Genomic DNA, 21,075 nt, shown 5'->3' on the forward strand with positions numbered 1-21,075 from the left:
CTCCTGTCACAGGCGGAGTGATTCCAAATGCACTCCGCCTGTGAGGAATCATAGTGAAAGCACTCATTCAGCGATTGGTTACCAAACTGCTGAAAGATGAGTGCAAAAAGAAAGAGCTATTCTGTCAATAGAGCTTTTAATGTTGTACATTAATGAGCTATTAAAGAACTATTAATACCCCGTAAATAAGACCTAGTGTGTTTTTTTTTTGAGCCAAAAAAAATAATTTTTTTTTTAAGATTAGGATAGGTTGAGCAAGGGTTAGGATTAATGTTTTTATTTCTGTCTGTAATTTAAATGGTGAGATTTTACCTTACTTTCTATTCTGTCATACACTTACTAATTAGGCAGAAATAGATCTGAAATATTTTGTTTGCACAGCAAATAAAACCACAAAATACTAAACATTACATAGGTATAGACAGAAAGAGTTTTAGTTGCATTAATTATTGTAAAATAGTATCTTAAAAAACTTCTCTATATACTCTAAATTCACTTGTCACATGGCCTTAATATGGCATAAAGATATAAAGCGCCACATATATGAAGTACCAACAAATGTGTTAACAATTTCTATGGAGCTCTGTACAACTGACTTGTGGTAAACACAGTAAGAGGCTTGTGAGCCTGTAGTTTATTATATTACATGGGACTTTGGAAAGACTGAATTTCAGGAAAGTCCTCTCACCATGCAGGCTGCTTGCACAGCTTCAGAAACATTTCCTGCATGCGGCTCACACCAGAAGACATGAGTCTCAAAGTGCTGATTTCCAGTGTCCATAATGAAAGCGAATGTGTGAATGTCTTTGCCAACGCCCATGAAGGATAGGAAGCGGACCCTGCATTCAACCAAGACCTCTTCATCCTGCAAGACAGATCAGATTAGAAATACATAATGGCAACTTAATATATCATAGATAGATCAGAATAGATAAAATGAAGTGTTTTTGTAAATCAGTCTTTGTAATCCAACAGCCTAACCAGTAACTGCAGACTGGAATACTGTTTTCCTGCTCAACCGGGTAATTCTGAGAAATGCTGCTTTCTCTGGAATGTTTTAGAAAAATAAATGAATATGACTACATTAGGTATAAAGGAAAATGCAAAACAAAAATTGCAGTAGTCCATGACATTGACACAGCATACAGTTATTCTAACCACATAGGCGCATCAGTAGAGGTGCACCGAAATGGAAATGTCAAAACTGAAGCGAAACCGAAATTAAAAAAATTGTCAGGCCGAAACCTAAAATGTTTTTTATTTCCATTTTTTCAAATTTTTCTAATATTTTATTTTTATTTATGAAATATCAATGAACATGAATCCTCTATACTGAGTGTTCCTGTTCATTCATAACATGAGGACATTGTGTGTTTCCTATAACTACAACTATGAATGGACAGGAGGTGATGTAGCTCACTTCCCATTCATTCATAATTGAGGATATAGTAACCATACCGTGTCCTCAATTATGTACAAACACTCAGCGATCACTGATCGCTGAGTGTTTGCCCTCACTCTCCTCTCTGACAGCTGTCACAGGAGGCTGAGCGAGCGGTGTAGAGAGGAGAGCTCAGCCTCCTGTGACAGCGCAGCCTGTCTCCACCCACACACCGCTCTGCCAGACTGTGACAGGAGGCTGAGTGGTGTGGGAGGAGAGATGCCGGCCAACTCACAGCGCTCTCCTCCCGCAGCGCTTGGCTGGATGTCACACTTTCTCTCCTCCCCGCTGGGACACAGCAGGGAAAGCAGGGATGCGCCAATGTATTGGCAGGAAAATTGCACTTTCGGCATCTAGCCAAAAGTGCCATTTTCTTTTGTGTTCAGTTTTCAAACTTGATACACTTGAATTAGGTTTTTTCCTCTACAGAGTGTTACCCCATTAACAAAAAAAATATGAACACCTATGAAGTTAACCAGGAGATTGGTCGTTAAAAGAGCTTTACAGCTTGATTCTTAGAGTTGGTCATACACAGGTATGACACAATGATAAAGAACTAGTCGTGCCTTTTCCAACCTGAGTTTCTTGTGTGGTAAACCATGAAAGTTTTCATACAACGGTCACATACAGATAGAAACATCTTTGTAAAATGAACAGTAAGTCCAGATTTTAATTATGAGCCACTAGACTTAGTTATCATTGTCACTCCCACACTGAGAGATCTTTGTGGTTGAACAGCTCTACACACCTGGCCTTCTTTAAGAAAGGTTGTGATAAAAAAATAAATTAACACTTCTTCATAAGAGAAAACAATTTGAATTTGTTTTTGCACTCGAGCCAGTAAAGCAATACTGTATACGGGTGCAACATGAAATATGGTCTCAAAGGTAAATTAAGCCTTTAATATATAGATTAATTATTCGAAATTTGGTAAATTTTAGGACACAAGTACTACATGTATAAACTGCATTCTAAAAATTGCACAAAAGAACTCCTCCATTCTTTACAAAACTTTTGCTGGAGTTCTGTTCATCACAACAGTGCATACAGTGAACATAAACAGGTGTGGTTCATCTAAATCTGGAACGCAATACAAATCAATGTTTAGAAAGTCACATGCACAATGACTACCGGTAGTGCTAAATGTAAATATAAATGTGAACTTCCAATAATTTTTTTAAGGAAAATTTATATTTCAAAGAAAATGTAAAACCTTGAATCAATGCCAGCCTCGGACATTTGATTTTCCATTGTCCTTTTACAGTGTGTATCATTTCTAGTCACAGGATGGGAATATGTGGGAGCCACAAGCATGAATAGAAATGCTTTATTCCATTTCTGATGCACTCACTGACAGTATACCAAAACAGAGACTTAACTGGAGTTTTATGAATGAGGATTTCACTGTTGTAGTATTCAATTTTACAGATGTCTGCTTTTCAGTTACAGACCAAATGATCTGCAAACTGTCTTACAGAAGTCAACCAACTATGAAATGAGAGAATGCTTCTTTGTACAAACACAGAAGACAAACAATTGGATTTGTACAAAATAAAATCACTGTGCTGCAACTGATAAATGAGAATTCTGAACTAATTAAAAGAACAGAAAACTGTTAGAAAAATAGGAATGACTGAAATCACTACGGGAGTTATTCACTAAGCTGCCAAAAGCAGCCGAGTGAATAACCAAGCCGAACCACGTTCAGCTATTCACTTCAGCCGTCTATGGCTGATTTCAACCGTACATCGCCTCTCTTCGGTTCAGCCGAACAGCCTCAGCTCGTTCTCCTGAACCAAAGTGAAGAACAAGTCCGCCTCATAGGGGCCGAACAGCAGTGAGTGAATAGCTGAATGCTCCCCAGTTATTCTGCACACTACCTCAGAGGTAGCCCTACCAGACTCTGTAGGTCTGGTAGGGATGTTAGGAGGGACACCCAGTTAAAGATCTTTAAAAAAGTGTGTGGGGCTCCCCCCAAAAGTCATACCAGACCCTTTAGGTCTGGTAGGGATGTTAGAAGGGACCCCCAGTTAAAAATGTAAAAAAAGATTGCTTGGGGTCTCCCCCAAAAGCCATACCAGACCCTTTAGGTCTGGTAAGAATTTTAATTGGGAACCCCAACCCCAGAAAATTAAAAAAAATAAATAAATACAGTGGGGTTCCTGCTAAAATTTCATACCAGACCCTTTATCCAAACACTGGCCTGACATGGCAGTAAAGGGAGAGTTGCTATGCAACACTGGGAGGGTCCCCCCTGGAAAAGCATCTTGTCCACATGCCGATGGGGGCAAGGGCCTCTTTTCCCCAACCCTGGCCCGGTGGTTGTGGTGTCTGCCGGCAGGGGGGCTTATTTGCATTGGTGTACCACATTTCAGATTTTTACTCCTGTCTCAGGTGCTCGGCTCCCTGCCAATCCACGCTGAACCTCAGTGTTAAATGTTCAGTGCACTTGTTGCCTGATGTTCGAGCAACAAGTAGTTACACTTTACCGGATCCCCTCTATACTATTTGCCTTGGATCCCTGCTGTTTGCTATTTAGCTGCTTTGTTTCTTGTGTCTCCTGTTGTTCCCTTGTGCTCCCTGTGAGATCCTGCTTACCTGTGAGTTTGTCTTCCCTGTTTGGCTGTTTGTCCTTGCAGCCGCGCTCCTCTGTTATCTCCAGATAGCTGTGTTGTGCTGTCTCTCTATTGTCTCCTTGTGTTCCCTTTCCACTGTTGTTTGGACTTCTGCTCCAGTGTCCCTCTCTATCCTGTACTGCTGTTTATGTACAGGCCTTCCCCTATCTGCCTTTCTGTCCTGTGCCCTGGTGCTGCAACTAGTTTCCTGAGTCTGTGCGGTTGAGCTAGAGAGCCGCAACCTGGAAGGTGTCCAGCAGACAATCATCCTCACCATTAGAGGCTCTGTGGAAGACCTGGCCCTTCTTAGAACCTGCGCCTCTAGTGCGTCCCCAAAAACACACAGACTGAGTCTTTCTGCTGCTCCTTCTCTGTCCAATCACAAGGTATATTGTCTAACAGCAGCAGAGTAAAGTCGGGTCGCCAACCTGGCTATGCCATCAGGGCTGTGTAAACCTCAAGACTGGCATGACAAATCTTCTGGTAGGTAGGACAGCTCCCATGCACTTATTTACTTATTTTAAATGCGTATTTAGCCATTTGCCTGGAAATCAGCTTTCCCTCATGGGCAACAATACAAACAAAGAGTGTTAAGTGTTGTTATCCTCCAAAAAATGAAGCAGTTAAAGGGTAACAGAAAGTATTTCCCACGCTATTACAAAGATGCCTTATTACTGCACACAGCATGTACCAAAGCCTGCATTCCTGTGGCCTGGGAAAGGGTTAACTCCAGACATACGATGCACTTAATTACTAACTAAAGCTATTAAATCAAACATCTGTTCTCTAAATTATGTACATTCACAATGCAAAAAAAATGAGAGGATTATTGTGCTTCAGTGATTGCAGCACCATTTATTATTTTGTGCACACATCTAAATGTCATTGTGCATGCACAGCTTCCCAGTGAAATGTGACCTTGAAGCCACCTAGCAGTAATAGAAAGAATGCTGTAGGGCTTCTTCTATTCCTTCCAGAAATCTACTGGCTATAAACAAGCATAAAACTTTTACAGGTTACAGTTATCCCCAATTACCATGGAAATGATGTGTTAAAGATATTTAAAGCTGAACTCTGGGAGTTATATAAAAAAAACTTGAAATGCCCCCCCTCCCACATGGCAAGGGTTAAATGCTTGTTAAGTCTAAGGGTGGAAGAATAAGGTGTAATACTTACCTTACTCCTCACAGACTCTCTCCATCTGTGGGAGCGGTCCCCAAAGCCTCTTCTCAAACATACTACGGTCTGCGGATGCATGCTAAAGTTAGCACGTACCCATTTTGAAGGCTTATATGCAATTTATTGGCCATAAAAAGGGTATGGGGATTTGGGTGCAGCCCTGGGGGACAGGAATCAATGAAAAAAAAACACTTTTAAAAAATACAGCTTTTACCGGAGCAGTGATTTTAACATCACTTAAAGTGAAACAATAAAAATGAAAAATTCCTCTAAATATCGTGCCTGGGGGGGTGGTCCCCTTAAACCGCCTGTAGAGTTGCACACATAAAGACAAAAATGACATTTAAAAAGAAAACAAATGATATTTAAAAAGAAAACAAAAAAAAGTGTGCTGTTCCCCCTCCCAAACAACACCAGACCCTTAAGATCTGGTAGGAAAGTTAGGAAGGACCCCATTTAAAAAAAAAGCATGGGGTTCCCCCCAAAAGTCATACCAGACCCTTTAGGTCTGGTCGGAATTTTAGGAGGGATCCCAAGTTACCCTGATGCATGATCTTTGTTCATGAGCTTACATTGGATGTAAGTAAGCACTTAACATCATTTCATTAAAAAAATTAAAACATGGTACTTACAAAGCACTAAATGTAATTTCACAAATAAATCAAGGGGCAGACTTGATAGACCCCTTGGTCTTTTTCTGCCGTGACTCTGCCTACCAAACTCTTTAAATAAAGATGATTATGAGGGCTAGTCACGTTTAAGGAGGCAATTTATGAGGAGTAAACTGAAATATGTTCACCTTCTCTAATCATTTTCCATCATATTTATTAAGAATAAGAAAAAGAACAAAATGAAAAAAAAATGGGCAAACAAAAGCAGCAAAATTTAGTAAAATTGTTGACTTTATAGTAAAATAGGCACATTTATTGCAAATAATCATGTAAATGTGCTCAAATTCCAGTTTTGATGCCTTATAAATGTGACAAATTTCAATATTACATGATATTAGAAAAAAAAAAGAAATGAAAAAACTTAAATCAGCTCACAAGGCAGATAACTTTGTGCTGAAAGGCAGTGAACCTGTTCCTATAAAAGCAAGGAAAAACATAGCAAAAACAAAGGACCCAGAAAAAAGATAACAGCTATTTTACACTTTATACAATACCCCCATAAAATATGTTGTAGCCATTTTTAGTCTCCAACAACAAGGGTTGCAGCTTTTTCAACCCCCGAATCTTGAAAAAAATGGCTGCAGCATGTGAAGAGCTGCAGTGAAGGAATGGAGAGTCCTACACATATTTCTTGTTTCTCCACACAAAAAAAATCAAAGCTGCAATAATTGATTTAGGTGTTGTAATTGTACATGTAAAGTATAAGCTGCATATATTGATTCCCAGCCCGGATAATTAGGAATCTGATGAATTTATAATGCACATGTCTATACACAGCTGAGAAAAATGTGTTTAATCACACTTTCTAGCCAGTGATACTACGGTTTCATATAAAGGTGTTAATTTCATTTACAATCATTTGCTACCCAAATCCTGTTTAAAGGTAGTGGTGCATGGGAAGTAGTAGCTGAACTTGTTTTCTTTCCAATCTTAACAGAAGGTTTTATTAGTGCATGACAGAAGCTTCCTGTTTTTTGGATCCAGGCAACAATGTCATGTGTGTGACTCTCAAACCAGTGGTGAGAAGTACCATTGATCAGGCAACTTAAAAAAAACCTATCCTGATTGATTTTGTTGGCCCTGATAGGCGTGGGGCCAGCTGGAGCTGTACTGAGAGTGCAGCCCCATTCAAGTCTATGAAAGCTGAATTGCTGAGGTAAGTAAAAAATCTTGGTAGGGGATTTCTTACTTTAAAGCAGAACTTAAATATTATTAACCCTTGCAATGGGGCTACTCCTGCACTGCAAGGGTTAACTGCTCCTTTTGGTCTAGGTAGGAAAATAACAATGTTATAATCACCTGATCCTCAGACTCGTGTAAAGCCGTGTGGTGCCGGCAGGGCCACACACAGCCCAAATTCTGGCATAGTTAGCAGAATGCAGTGTACAGTCAACTTAACACTGCTGGGACACATTCAGCATTTGACTGATACTACAATGCTGTACACACAGAAAAAGGAATAATCTGCACTGCTGTCAAAAAATCTCCACTTACAATAATGAATGCTTCTACAGTTTGGAAGCACTGATTACTGTTCCAATGAGACCCCTCCAGTTGACATATGTGAGCCTTGTATAGCCATGTTAACTCAGAGTAAACAGATAACACTCAATGCAGGAGCAGACATTGATACCAAAATGAAAAGATAAGAGTAAAATTGAGAAGTCAGACATGTGAAAATCCTTTCACCAACGTTTTATCATGAATACATTATCAGTCCTAAGAACATCATTATAGCATATTCCCAAGCCACAAAAATTACACGACCAGCGCCAACTGCACAACTAAAGAAACCCTCCTGTGGCCTAAAGAGTTAATAAAAATACAGTAAGACCGCCCCGTAACAGACAAGGGATCCTGGAAACTGCATAGAAAGGAAAAGAAAACACCGGGCGCATAACCTGGTGCAATAATCCTTTTATTCATGGAAATGCTAGATGCAGAGTCTCACTGCCGCTTAGCTAAACGCATTTTCGGGGAACTTCCCCTTCTTAGTGGTCAATCAATGAGCCTCCAAGGTTTTCGGAAGGTAACAACCCCTGAGCTCTGATTGGCCAGAGAAGGGGCCTCCTAGCAACCAAATGCCATTGGCTGATTGGCCAGATTTGGAAACCTTGGAGGCTCATTGATTGACCACGGAGTATAAACTCAGCTTATCATTAGTCAGCTTACTCAGCTCTGAAGAAGGGGAAGTTCCCCGAAAACGCATTTAGCTAAGTGACAGTGAGACTCTACATCTAGCAGAGCTACTGAACAATTCATCTATTTGCACAGCAGTTCACCCAGTGAGGACTACAAGTCCAATGAGACATAGTTCTTCCTCCGTTTGTAAGTATAAAGAGTTTTTTTATTATTTCCATTAATAAAAGGATTATTGCACCAGGTTAGGCGCCTGGTGTTTTCTTACCATTATAGCATACTATGTCCATTACTACTCTACCTCAGCACGTTGTTTAGATGCTATCCTGGTCAGGACCCTATCTACATAGAGTTTACATGTTCTCTCTGTGTTTGCTTGGGTTTCCTCTGAGTACTCTGATGTCCCCCAACACTCTAATTCTCAACATTTTTTAAGCCACGGCACCCTTTAAAAGTATGCAAAATCTTTAAAATGTAAAAACTGTAAATGTAAATAAATTATGTGTGGCCCCTCCAAAATCCATACCAGACTCTTATCCCAGATAGGGGTCTGTTATGGATTTTAGGGAAGACTTCACACAATGACACAAAAAACAGGGTTTTCCCCTTCACATCAGAGCTTTCCTTTCAAATCAGGAGCCCCCCTTCACATCAGAATGCTCCCCTTTCACATCAAAGCCCCCTCCTTTCAGGTCAAAGTAGCCCTTTCGCATCAGAAGCCTGCCTGCACCATGGAAAGGCATGACACAGTGCAAAAATATCAAGGAAGGCAGAAGGCACACCAGGGTGCCACAACACTGTGGTTGAGAAAAAAGGTTCTCTAGATATATGTTGGTAGGTTAATTGGCTCCTCTCTAAATCAGCCCTAGTACGTGTGTGCATGTACAGTATGTATATACAGGGATCTCGAGTCTCCCTGATGTTTAGGGAGTTTCCCTCTATTAGATAGCGGCTCCCTGATGTCCGCGAGAGAGGCATTTTCTCCCTGAAAGGTTTGCTCTGAGTAAACCTTTCAGGTAAGATATCAGTGGGTAAAAGTTCAGAGTGAGGCTTGCCTCCTGGAGGAAGGTCATGTGATCTCTAGAGTAGCCTCAGAACGAGGCTTGGCTCTCAGAAGGAAGAAGCTACTTGCTGCACAGAGAGGGCGGACATAGACTACTATTGAGAGCAGGTACAGGCACTGCTGCAGGGTTGAGAGAGAGCTGTTAACCCTTTGTGGATAATATAGAATCAATTATATGTCCTAGTTGTCTAGTTATAGAGAACATTTATTTCATTTGCTGCCCATAGCAACTAGTCAACTGTGTATCAGGGACTTTACTCCTCGGTGTTTTTTTAAAAAGGTCCCGGGCTGTCTAATAAATTGTGACACTTGAACATCAATTCACAAATCTGATGTATATATAAATAAATATATAATATTATTATTAATATCATTATTATTTCTTCTATATTCTGACGACGGCCGCTGTAAAAAAAAATAAGAAAGGGCACCTCCCTGAAATGAGACGGGAACCTCCCTGAAATAAGGTTTTGCAGGTTGGGATGTCTGTATATATATATGTGAAATAAAGACTTTAGATTGTAAGCTCCATGAGTGCAGGGACTGATATGAATGTACAGTATGTTAAGCACTGTGTTGCCATATAAAGTTTTGCTTGTGTAATATATTAATTAGATAATATAATACATATATTTGACTGCATCTATCTGCATGTTATGTGACTCTCAGTTCCTCAATTGTGTTACTGTGAATCTGTCTGCTTTAAAGTCCTACCTATTGTTTTGTTTGCTTATCACATCTCACATGGGGGATAAACAGCAACCTTATTTAAATCCTCCAATCAGGTTACGCCCAATGTACATTTGGTAGGCAGTGTACAGAAAGGAGGATATATAAGGTATTGTTAGCAGGCCACGTGCTCTCTTTTTTACCTGGAACACAAAGGCATTCAGTATTAACCGGCGAGAAGCTGAGAGGTAAAACTCCACCACACTTGTACATTGTCTTGTAAATATTGTTTTGTGTGTTATTTGTAAATATGTAACCCTACCAATAAATGTATATTGCTGATGGAACTACTTCTTTTGTCTAAGAATCTTCAGATCCAGGGGTGTTTATGTGAATATTATTGTAGTCATTGGACTATATTTACATATCCATTTCACCTGGGTAATAACTGCATAAATTGTCAGTGCTACGTAAATACCTGTAATAACTAAATTACAATAAATATGTGACAAACCACAAGCCAAGGGTGGGCTATGTGGTACTGAGTTATGGTTATGGAGTTATGGTGGTCCTAGTGTGTGGTTTGTACTCAGTACTCTCTATCCCTATAAGAGAGATGAGTGTAAGATACATCACCTGGACATCCTTCTTTTCATGACTTCAATAATGCCCAAAAAAGGAACTTTAGTCATGAAGAGAAAAGTGTGCTGGTTAAATATCTTACACTCATTGAACATGGTGCCACCCATAAATTGTTTCAGTATGCTACACATAAGATCAGATGGTGTGTAGGGGAGTTATCTCAATAACGTTTTTGATGAGCAGAAATATAAGGAAATTTACCAAAGGTTATGAAGACAACAAAAAAACTTAACACATGTTCCAAGCCTTCCGTGCGACTGAGAAAAAACACACAAAGTTTCCATCTTGTCCATACGAGCTATCAAAAGATTATAGATTGATCAATATAGTAGTACTAGAAAACAACTAATCAGAACTCATCTTTCATTAGAAATGTGATTCATTGCTGTGGGTTACTGCCCTTTTCACTACAGCTTAGATGCACTTTCAGTTAGTAAAAACAGCTAATTTAGTGCAGAGCTGTGAATGCACTCCACACAACATACTGTATATGTAAAGTATATTCCTTGGCTACTCACCTTTTCTTTACTAACTGTTACAGTAGCATCAGCTACATTCATAATAACTGGAACCCAATCTTCTTTGTCTGAGTTGTCTATAAGCCCTTCAATTGCTTCATTAATGATATCCATACCTTAAAAAAACCCAAAAGGTTCACATTTGTAACTATAAGCATTGAGATTTGATCACAAGCAACAAATGTAATTGGTAACTGTGAATAACTGATGTTTAGATTACAAGGTGCCCACTATTCCTTTATTAGCACCCAGTTATGATTTTTCCTGGACTCCAAACCCTGCCAACTTTCATTTCAGAGCCTCGGTTGCTGGTAAGGTAAGGCCATTCTCCTGGGACAGAGAAATGGCATGTCAGGCCAGTAACAAAGTCAAACTAAATGACAGAGTGGCAGAAAAAAAAGCTTTTCTGACTACCAGAGGTTATAGCAGCCATCTTATGTCTTATGTTATCTGCTCTCTGGCTGGACTTTCAGAAGTTAAACATGGAGACAGATTACATTCAGTCAAGTAAAACGTAGGCAATAAGATATATAAAACAAAAACTCAAATCTCTGAGGGTTATTAAACCTTCACTTTTTTGGCATATATCTACTGCCAGCACACAGTAGATATATGCAAAAATGTTTAAAAAAAACAACCTTTTAAAACAGGTTTAAACTTACCTGTGTCTTCACCACGCGCTCCCGTCCGAACATAGGATCATGTGACCTGCTTCTATGTGAAAGTGCTCAAGTCTAGCAGACAATCTTTAGGCCCTAGAACTGTCACGTGACTGGGGGAGAGATTTCAATGCTACCATGGGTCGCTGGCACCTGTCATTTATGTGTTGGCTGCACAGGAGGAAGAAGTGCCAATAGATTGCTGGTAAGGTTAGTATGGGGGGTTGGGAGGGTGTCATTAATTTTAGATTTGATCATTTCGATAGGTTCTTCACAGTTACATTAGCTTAGACCTTTGTTACTTACCTATTGGTCTAGTGCATGACAGCATGCCAACATACAGAACATGAAACTTCTGCACAAGTTCTGTCTTTGGTGTTGGGAATTCTACTGCAGATGAAGAAAAACAGAATTATAAATGTACCACTATTAACACTAATCAACAAATATACTGTATGTTGGGTGGTCTCAGGGCCTAGAAACATAATTTGACATTCTGTAGACAGGCAAAGGATATTTCTAGTTTCTATTATTGAAACATTTCATAATGCTGAATAAAAATTGCAAATGACACAATAGATATCCAAAGCTGAAACTATGGCATACATAAGTGCTAGCACTACTAATAAACTGGCTTCACTGTTTCCTATAATAGAAATATTTTATAGGGTGCTGTTCCAATATAACTTCAGTGCTTTCCTCTCCTGATACTAATAATATATTATCTAGCAAAATGGTAACACTGGTCAGAAGAATTCCTCTATCAGTTCAAGTCAACAAATGCCTGAAGCCAAATACCAATGTACACTAAAAAAGTATTTGAAGCCTAACTTTCATATTGTAGTTAGTAGTAGACAAACAACAGTACAGATTCTAGCAACATGAAAACCGATATGGCTGATCTCAGTCTCATAAGGGTTCAAAACTGCTCTACATATATAATTTGGCCACCTTAGTATATGGTCAAGCTGACCTGTACTTCTCCCGCTCAATGTCCAAGTGTGGCTGACTTTAAAATCTTCTAATTGACAGTGACACTTACAGTATGTGCTATTTTTCTATGTAGGCAATCACTGTCAATCTATATGTCAAACTAACCAGCTGGACATTGTCAGACATAGGGACAAAGGGACATAGGATACAAATAGGAACATGCCTTCACAGAAATTAGGTTGTATAGCATAACATACATTTAAAGTACACATATGTTTTCCATACTTAGGTATAGAAACTGCAAATAATGAAGACAAAATGATGACTAGGTAGGTAACGTCTTGTGTATAGATTCACAGCCTTACAGATACTGTTATTGAGTTATGATATCATCAATAGCCTTATAGCAGGACTGACAGCTGGTGACAAAAACATTTTTTTACAGGGTACATTGATGATACTTCATATACATTTTATAATAAGAAAGCCCAGCACTATCTGCTTAGGTTGAGGCACCCTGTGAGTAACTGACTAAGCTTTATGTCCATGTCTCTGTATGACACACTCTCCAGTCTGTGTTATCTCATCTTCCAAATATTGAAGTCCACAGCATAGGAGTTAATCAGCTACAACAGAGCTGCTGTTGTAACTTGTAACTAAGCACCTGATGGCAACAGGTACATATGAAATACTCATAAGTACCATTTCATTTTTACCCTATTAATAAAATAGATGTCTGCAGTATCCAGTTGGGATGTGCAGCAATTTAGAGGACACTATATGGTTTATGAGTTTAGCAAGCTCTTCTATTTAGATCCAGCACTATAAACAAAAAGACAACCATGAAGTTCTGCAGCAATATAGTCTAGTAACACATCCTACCTTGCAGTGGTACATCCAGGCTAGCATGTGTTCTTTCCTGTGAGGAACTGCAAGCCGTAGCTTTGGCATTTTTCCTTTCTGCCATAATCTGTAAGACATCGAGCATTTCCATTGTTAATGGATTTATTTTAGAGAGACTATTCATTATTCTTCATATTTATCACCTTTATTACTGCTTGAGATGATTTCTCCACTATCTGCAGAGCAAGGCAAAACAATGTAAACATTCAAAGCAGCTAGCACAGTATGCATTTTTTGTGTTCTGGCTGCTTTACACCTTTACATGTAGATATAGACAGTGCAGTAACCACCGGGTTGTGGGCCTGATTTACTTCTGTAAACTGGGGTAGGGGTGCACTGACATGAACCAGAGTTCATTTCAAACACCCAATCATGTGAAAATGGATGGCTAAATGGTGCAAAACATTTATATGGCATTACAGGAGTGGGTGAATTGTAAAAAAAATCTTCCAGAAAGTATAACTGTGCCTGTATACGTGATTTAAACCGTATTAGCAGTAGTTGGACTATTGGCATGCATTTAGCCATAGTCGCCCTATAGCAATATCTTTATGACAGCTGTGTCCCATTCCTCCATCTACAAATGCTCTCAAATGAAGCTGCTTCTTTTAGAAGTTCACCTGTCCTGCATCGTACCTTAGAACAAATTTCGTGAAGACTAGTCGCAATGGCTTTTGCTGGTGTGTCACATCGGAACACGTGGCATTTTAAAATCCTTGTATCCTTGTCTCTGGCCACATATGCAAAATCCCTGGGAGACAAAAAAAAACAATACAAAAATTAAGTTTCCATACATATTTATATAAATTACATCTTTTTTTTTACAGTGTATAAGAATCAGAATATTTCACAAACATGTTATCATGAAGGTTGCAGCAAGAATGTCAGACATTCCTCTAGGCTCCTCCTGAGCCTTTTGTTGCATTGTGACTGGGTAACAAAAACAAACTGATAAAGAGTGGGAGACCGACTTGCTGAGAGGCTGGTAGCTTTAATACATACAAAGAATAGGAATAAGTCATTGTATAGTGTAATTGTGTATTTTCCGCCAAGGAGATAAATAAATATGCTGCAGTGCATTGTAAATGGGCAAAACCAAGGTGTAATAAATCTCCACATGTAGCTTAATTGGAAATCTGGTTTGTTCATTGAAATTCAGGGAACGCATCATTGTACTCATAAACTCAGAAACACTGTGCAGGAAAGCAACATAAACGTGGCAACCGCATGTACAGTGTAACAAGGGGCTTCTTATAGACTAAGCAAAGACAAGGGAATAGGATTTGTCCTGACATGCAGGTACTATACATCAGTGGAATTGACAGGTTATCCTGTTGAATGCAATATGTCACATTATAATAAACAATAAATACTGGACTATTGAAATTATTTCATATTACACCCATTTTATAGAAAGGAAAAATAAATACTGGATTAACCTATCACAAAACTGATGCCATTCAACACCTATATTATAGAGAAACTAATGACTCATTATTGCAACATGGGGAACAATCATACCTAAACTTTTCTTGGCTGTCAGAAGTCGCATGGTCAGACCTGCCCTATCCTAAGCAAAATTTGTTCACCTTTTTCGCCAAGCTACCTTTATCACCAGACCAAGAAAGTTCTACATATAATCTTCAGCAGCATCCATTATAGAGAATAGGGCAGAGAAATACTGTACTGTGTGTTTCCTAATACATTTCCACTACAAAGTATGGACAGGTCACAGGCTTGTGTTCAGGGTTGTGTGTGTGTAGGAAGGGCAAGGGGATCTAACAGACAATGCTGAAAGCTGGCTGGGAAATTAAGCCTGCTTCACTTCATCCAAAACTGAAAGAAATCCACAGCTGATAGAACTCATGATTCAAAGATTGGCATTTCAAGTTATATCCATACATGGTAAGCAGAAAATAACCAAGTAATCTAAAATATTACATGTAGGTACCAATCAGGGATGTGCGGTCAGGGGAGGCAGAGCCTCACCTAGTATTGTGCAGGAAAAAGCTGCCAGCTTCAAGTCTGAAGCTGACAGCTTTTTCTCCATTCAGAGAGGCTTGTAACAGGTTACACAGCAGGGAAAGTCTCCCCGCTGTGTAACCTGTCATGGACGGAGCGCTGCCTGTTAATTACAGGCGGCGCTGCATGCGGCTTTTGACAGCTAAGTTAGGTTACACTGCAGCGGGCTTCCCCACTGCTTGTGTAACCTAACATAGTGAAGCCAGAGCTGCAACAACCTCTAATCTGTGTTAGAGGCTTGAACCCTTTGAATGATTTGGACCAATAGCAAAGCACCATTGGTCCAAGCTGTCCAATCAAAAAAAAGAAAACAAACACCGAGGACATCGATCTCGATGCCTCACCAGTGACAAGCAAGTGAGGGACAGGGAAGAATGCCTCACCCAACATGGAAGGTACCGCACATCACTGGTACCAATTGGAACCAATTTGAGAAATGCACAAAGTTCAAGGATGCCAATACATTTTACAACTTTTGATTTCATTGGAAGTTTTGGTTTGGATGGATCTAATGAAGGCCATACTCCGAGAAGAAGCCATGCAACAGGGTGGGAAAATTCTGAAAAACACTCCATAGATGCTGTGATAAGAGCAGCAGTAGAGCTGTCCTCAATTTGTATATTATACCCACCTCAGACGGATCTTTTTGCTGTACTGGTTGACTGGAGATATATAATGCGATATGAATGGCTATGTTTGTCAAGTTTTAGTTTGCCAGCAGAGACTATTGGGCAGGCATTAGCACGCATAGGCTTTCAATGTCTGAATCATACATCTTCTACACAGAATATTGACCTGTTTGAGGCTATCCTCAGACATTAGCGAAGTGGCTTGGCTTCGATTTGTCTTCACAGGTCTGGGTAAGGCCACAGGTAAGTGATCGCTTTCAGATGCAGACAACAATTAAATTTTGTCTGTGGGGGGGCCATTCTCTTTATGCTAACCCCTTTTTTGTCACACATTTATCCATATACCACACAGGACACAGACTGGAAGGTCTTTCAAGCATGCCTTTAAAATGTCCTTTAAACAGAAGCCCAGTTAAGTTGACTTATTTCTTTCTAATGAAATTGGCGCATTTCCTTGCAAATGAAGCCTAATTATAATATCTAGTGACAAGTGGATTGCTACAGGCAATAATCATGTTAGTTTCATAAATTAATGAGCTATACAAGATTTCTAGTTAAAAGAACTCCATTATCCAGCTTTGCTATACTTGAGAGATTTATTACAAGAAAAATTAGATATTCAAGAGAAATACTACCCTCATACAGGTGTTCTCAAGTGATTTAACACAAGGCTGAATCAGTCTGGACAAAGATTTAGCGTCACACTCATGATTTTGAATAAAATGTTGAAATTATATGAGGTTATTGTTATTGGATATAGCTGTTAAATGGAGTAGTAAGTAAAGTTGGCACATCTCAAAGGCTTTTTTTAAACAGAACAGTTTACAACAGTACAACCAACCAGATTTCTGAACTTTACTGTAGTCAAAGATTGTTTTAATGAATTACATAAAAGGGTCTAAGAAATATGTGTATGGGGTCTTTTCCAAAACCTCTACCTTACAGCTCTTGCCATCCATAAAACTTCGGAAGGCAACTGCAATGCACACTGGGCTTGATTAGTTAAAATATCAGCAGAAAAGAGGATTTTCCTCTTAAGAATTATAAAATTAAAACACACATCTTATTGGCTGGAAACTCATCTTTAATTCCTTTTGTCTTGTTTAGACATCTACCACAATAAGCAACAAGAATTAGCACTTAAAATTGCTGCTTACCCTATCATATACTATGAGACTGAAGAACATTTAAAGTAGTATTAAACTATCAAACTTTTTTTCAATAATGCACCCAGATCCCCAAATACACATTGGCCAGCAAAGTATCTCTTTACATGTTTGCCCCAGCAATTAGATTTGTAATGTTTCTGAACAGCTGGCTCCAACTCTGTCAGCCCAGCTTCCCTGAGCTTCCTGTCCAGTACTAGATCACAAAGGAAAGTGCAGTTTCCATCAACTGTTCATCTACTAGCTTGGAGAAGGGTGGAAGGAAGAGAGGGGAGCACAGAGCAGAGGAGCTGCTTGCCTTGCTGTGCCTGTGTATTTGTGGAGACAGATTACAAGCACACACAAGAGTGGATCCATAGGAAAAGAAGCTACCCCAAAGCAGGATGTCAGAGCTAGTGCTCAGGGAACCAGATGATTCTGCAGGAAACTAAGATTTTACAACCTCAAGGAGCAGCATCCATTGTAAGTGGTTTTCAGCATTTGAAATAGCTTAAAAGCCTTTTGACTTTAATATCACTTTAAAGTATATTTCCACTTTTGCGGCCAAATTGGGATTTGTTACATGTTCTCGTTCACATTGCATGAGCTAAAAATAAAACTTGATTCAGCCATTTTATTTTTTTAAATTATTTTGTGGTATGCTGTGTGAATGGGAACACATAACAAACATATAGAGGGGTTTTTCTACCAATTTGACTGCAAAACTGGAAATACACTTTAAAAAGTTTTACAGGATTAACTACCTGTCATTATTAATTTGAATTACCATTTTCCAATGAATTTCACTTTGCTATGTCTTTTTTACCCTAAATGTCATGCTAACAACTAAATGCATAGTCAAAATACATATGAAATGTGTTACCTGCCAAGAGATTTATGATTCTGTTATACCAGTGTTGTGATTCAGGCTGTTAAAACAGCATGTCCAGTCCCTGGACTCTCTGTGCAAAGTACACTGCAGTTAATGGACAACTATTCTGAAATATGTATTCTAATAATTTTATGTGCTTAATACAAGTAATAATATATATATTATCATTATCATTTATATTTATGTAGACATTTTCTTGCAGCGCAAGCTATCCAGCAAAATGACAGTTACTGGGGTTGGAATAAACTAGAACACTGAAAAGGGGGACATAAAATGGTATGGGCCCCTCATATTTGGATGATTCCCTTAGGCCAGGCCCTATATGGGAACCTCACAGCAAATGCTCTCTAGCATTGTTCCCTCACAATAAAAACCCCCATTCACCAATGAGCATCTCTATTCATTTGTTCTGAGATCTACAACATCTGTCTACAATATTTAATACATGCTTGGTGTTTTATATCCTAAAGTGTATTTTATATGATCTGTCTTGTTCTTTTGCAAATGAAAATATTGAAACTTCTTATGCCTGTCCACAAAAAGATTACTAATTCGGTGACCTATTTTGGTACCAACTTTGAAGCATGTTTATCATGCACAAAACATACAGTTCAGCTGAGGTCACAGTGGTACATGACTACTATGACCCTAACTAAGCCGTAATCTTCATGAAGCTCACAATTCAGCTTTAAGACAGATACAGATAAAAGAAAGAAAAGCCATGACCAAAGATGTTATGTTGGTTTCACAACATTACTTATGTCTTTTATGTTGTAGCTCTCTGCATCTAAACTTCCTTGTCTGTTGTGGACTTATGCAAGTTGTGTTCTTTGATGACCACTCTACAAGAATGATTGTTGTAGATATTTGTATGAAACTATGCCTGAAGAAAGAAACTTAACCACTTCCGGACCACAATAGGTACATATACGGCGGCCCACAGAAGTTGTTATACCACACCGCTGCTGCAGCCGTGTTCTTAGTGTCATTTTAAACAGCCGGCAATGGCTGTTAAAGGAGAACTATGGGGTTAGGGTTAGAGCCAGCTGTACCCGCCCCTCCCCCATCCGTTCCGCCAGTCAGCGCTGGCAGATCGGAGCGGGGAGAGGGGAATCCAGCCCCTCCCCCTGTCACGGCAGAGAGCCGTGACAGGATCGAGAAGTAAGCGAATACCGCTATGTGTTCGCTCACTTCCCGATCTACTGAGCCGACCTGTGACAGTCTCATTGTCACAGGTCGGCTAGAACTATGAGGTGAATGAAAAGCACTCACCTCATAGTTCTCCTTTAAGATACAAGCGATCCGGCGGCTGTATAGACGTTTGTACCGATCCACAGCATGTGTTGTCTCCACCCCCCTCCACAGCCACCAACTTCCCCGGGCTCCGCTGTCCCCCGTGTAGGCCTGGGACCAACATGGCGGGTCTCCCCACAACGATCAGAGAGAGATTAGCAGGCTTCCAGACACTGATCTCTCCTCCGATCACTGGACCCAGAAGTGATGTGTATTACATCACTTTCAGTGTCACTGTGCACATTCTCCGGCTCTTAGAGACAGGAGAAGAAGCTGGGGAAGCAGATCTCCGCTTCCTCAGCTTCTTTGGGGTCCCTAGGTGACATTAAAGTCTGATATATCAATAAAGAGGACCTGTCACACCCTATCTGCTATTACATAGGAGGCTTGGTAGCCCCATATGTGATAGCAATGAATTTAGTGTAGAAAATTTTAAAAAGTGTTTAAAAAAATAAAAAATTAAAGTAAAAAAAATAATTTAAAAATGCAAAAAAACTTTATAAAGTCCCCCGCCCCCCACATACATAGGCAAACACGTGTCAGTGTGCCTACATGCAAAAACAAAATGTAATTCTAGGGCCATTAATCACTGTTAACGAATGAGCTGTAAAAGCTTTTAAAGTGTCCCCTATGGGAAATTATGGGTATTTAAGTTGTTTGCGGCTTCACAATTTTAAGGCTTGACATGCTTGGTATCTATGAACCCAACATGATCCCATCTTTTATATTTTACCAAAAATGTGGGTATTATATTCTGTTTCTGTGCACGAAATTTAATTTTTGTGTATTTCATCCTAAAAATACTGGTTTGACAAACATTTGCGCAAATACCATGCTACATAAAAAAATTGCAACTAGCATTTTTTTTTATTCTGCAGGGCCTATGCTTTCAGAACATATATCATTGTTTGTGGTTTTGAAGCTGTTTTCTAGCCAAAAATTCAGATTTTATCATGTGTGTGCCCAATGAAAGTCACCACCTACATTTTTGCATCCTTTCTTAAAGTAACACTAAACTCAGGGGTTAAATCCTAAAAATGCATTCAAGTACCTTAACTATTAACCAAAATGTATCTTATTTGTGTATCACAGCCCATTCATTTATGTCCACTGTAGTGGACTTTCTACTAGTTAATCTCTCCTTTTACTCATTTATGCCTCATTAATTCCCATTGTCCATTCAAGAGCACAGCCTGGGTTTTCCAGTGATATCACATGTGTGGGGGTGGGGTTACTAGAACTTCATGATCATTTCTGCACAAGATGGCTTCCCTGTCAACAAGGGTGTTTTATTGAAACAGTAAAAGTAAGTTACATATCTTTTACCTATTGAGTTTTTAAAATTATATTCCTATTTTTTAACATGTTAGGAATTATGCAGTTATGTTTGATGGCACTTTAATCATTTGTAAGTCACAAAAATAACACATATATGAGTGTCCTCTATAGTGGACACCAGGATGATCTTAATGTATTGCATTTCATTGCATTTTCTACTTTATTAAAGGGGACATAACAGAGGCAGAGAAGATTTTGTTGAACATTATTGAAGGAGATTCTGATGCAGAATTGTCATATGGAGAAACGACTGCAGATTTTCCCTTGATTTACACCTATGCTACCTAGGCCTCCTGACACTGATCCTAAAGATGACCCAGAAAC

The 21,075-nt window shown here is 39.2% G+C and overlaps 1 protein-coding gene across 2 annotated transcripts in view; it reads right to left on the reverse strand.

The window, feature by feature from the left end:
- The window catches only part of APBB2 (amyloid beta precursor protein binding family B member 2), a 274,931-nt gene that overhangs the window by 1,953 nt on the left and 251,903 nt on the right, over positions 1-21,075 (reverse strand). For both annotated transcript variants that reach the window (XM_018564826.1, XM_018564827.1), the window contains 5 exons: positions 14,069-14,183; positions 13,412-13,499; positions 11,903-11,986; positions 10,938-11,053; positions 689-865 (listed from right to left, as the gene is read on the reverse strand). In XM_018564826.1, coding sequence (XP_018420328.1) covers positions 689-865; positions 10,938-11,053; positions 11,903-11,986; positions 13,412-13,499; positions 14,069-14,183 — 580 coding nt within the window. The remainder of the gene's footprint in view (positions 1-688; positions 866-10,937; positions 11,054-11,902; positions 11,987-13,411; positions 13,500-14,068; positions 14,184-21,075) is intronic.

The sequence above is a fragment of the Nanorana parkeri genome, unplaced genomic scaffold (genome assembly GCF_000935625.1).
Source record: "Nanorana parkeri isolate BGI_ZX_2015 unplaced genomic scaffold, ASM93562v1 scaffold24, whole genome shotgun sequence".
NCBI classification, from domain to species: Eukaryota; Metazoa; Chordata; class Amphibia; order Anura; family Dicroglossidae; genus Nanorana; species Nanorana parkeri.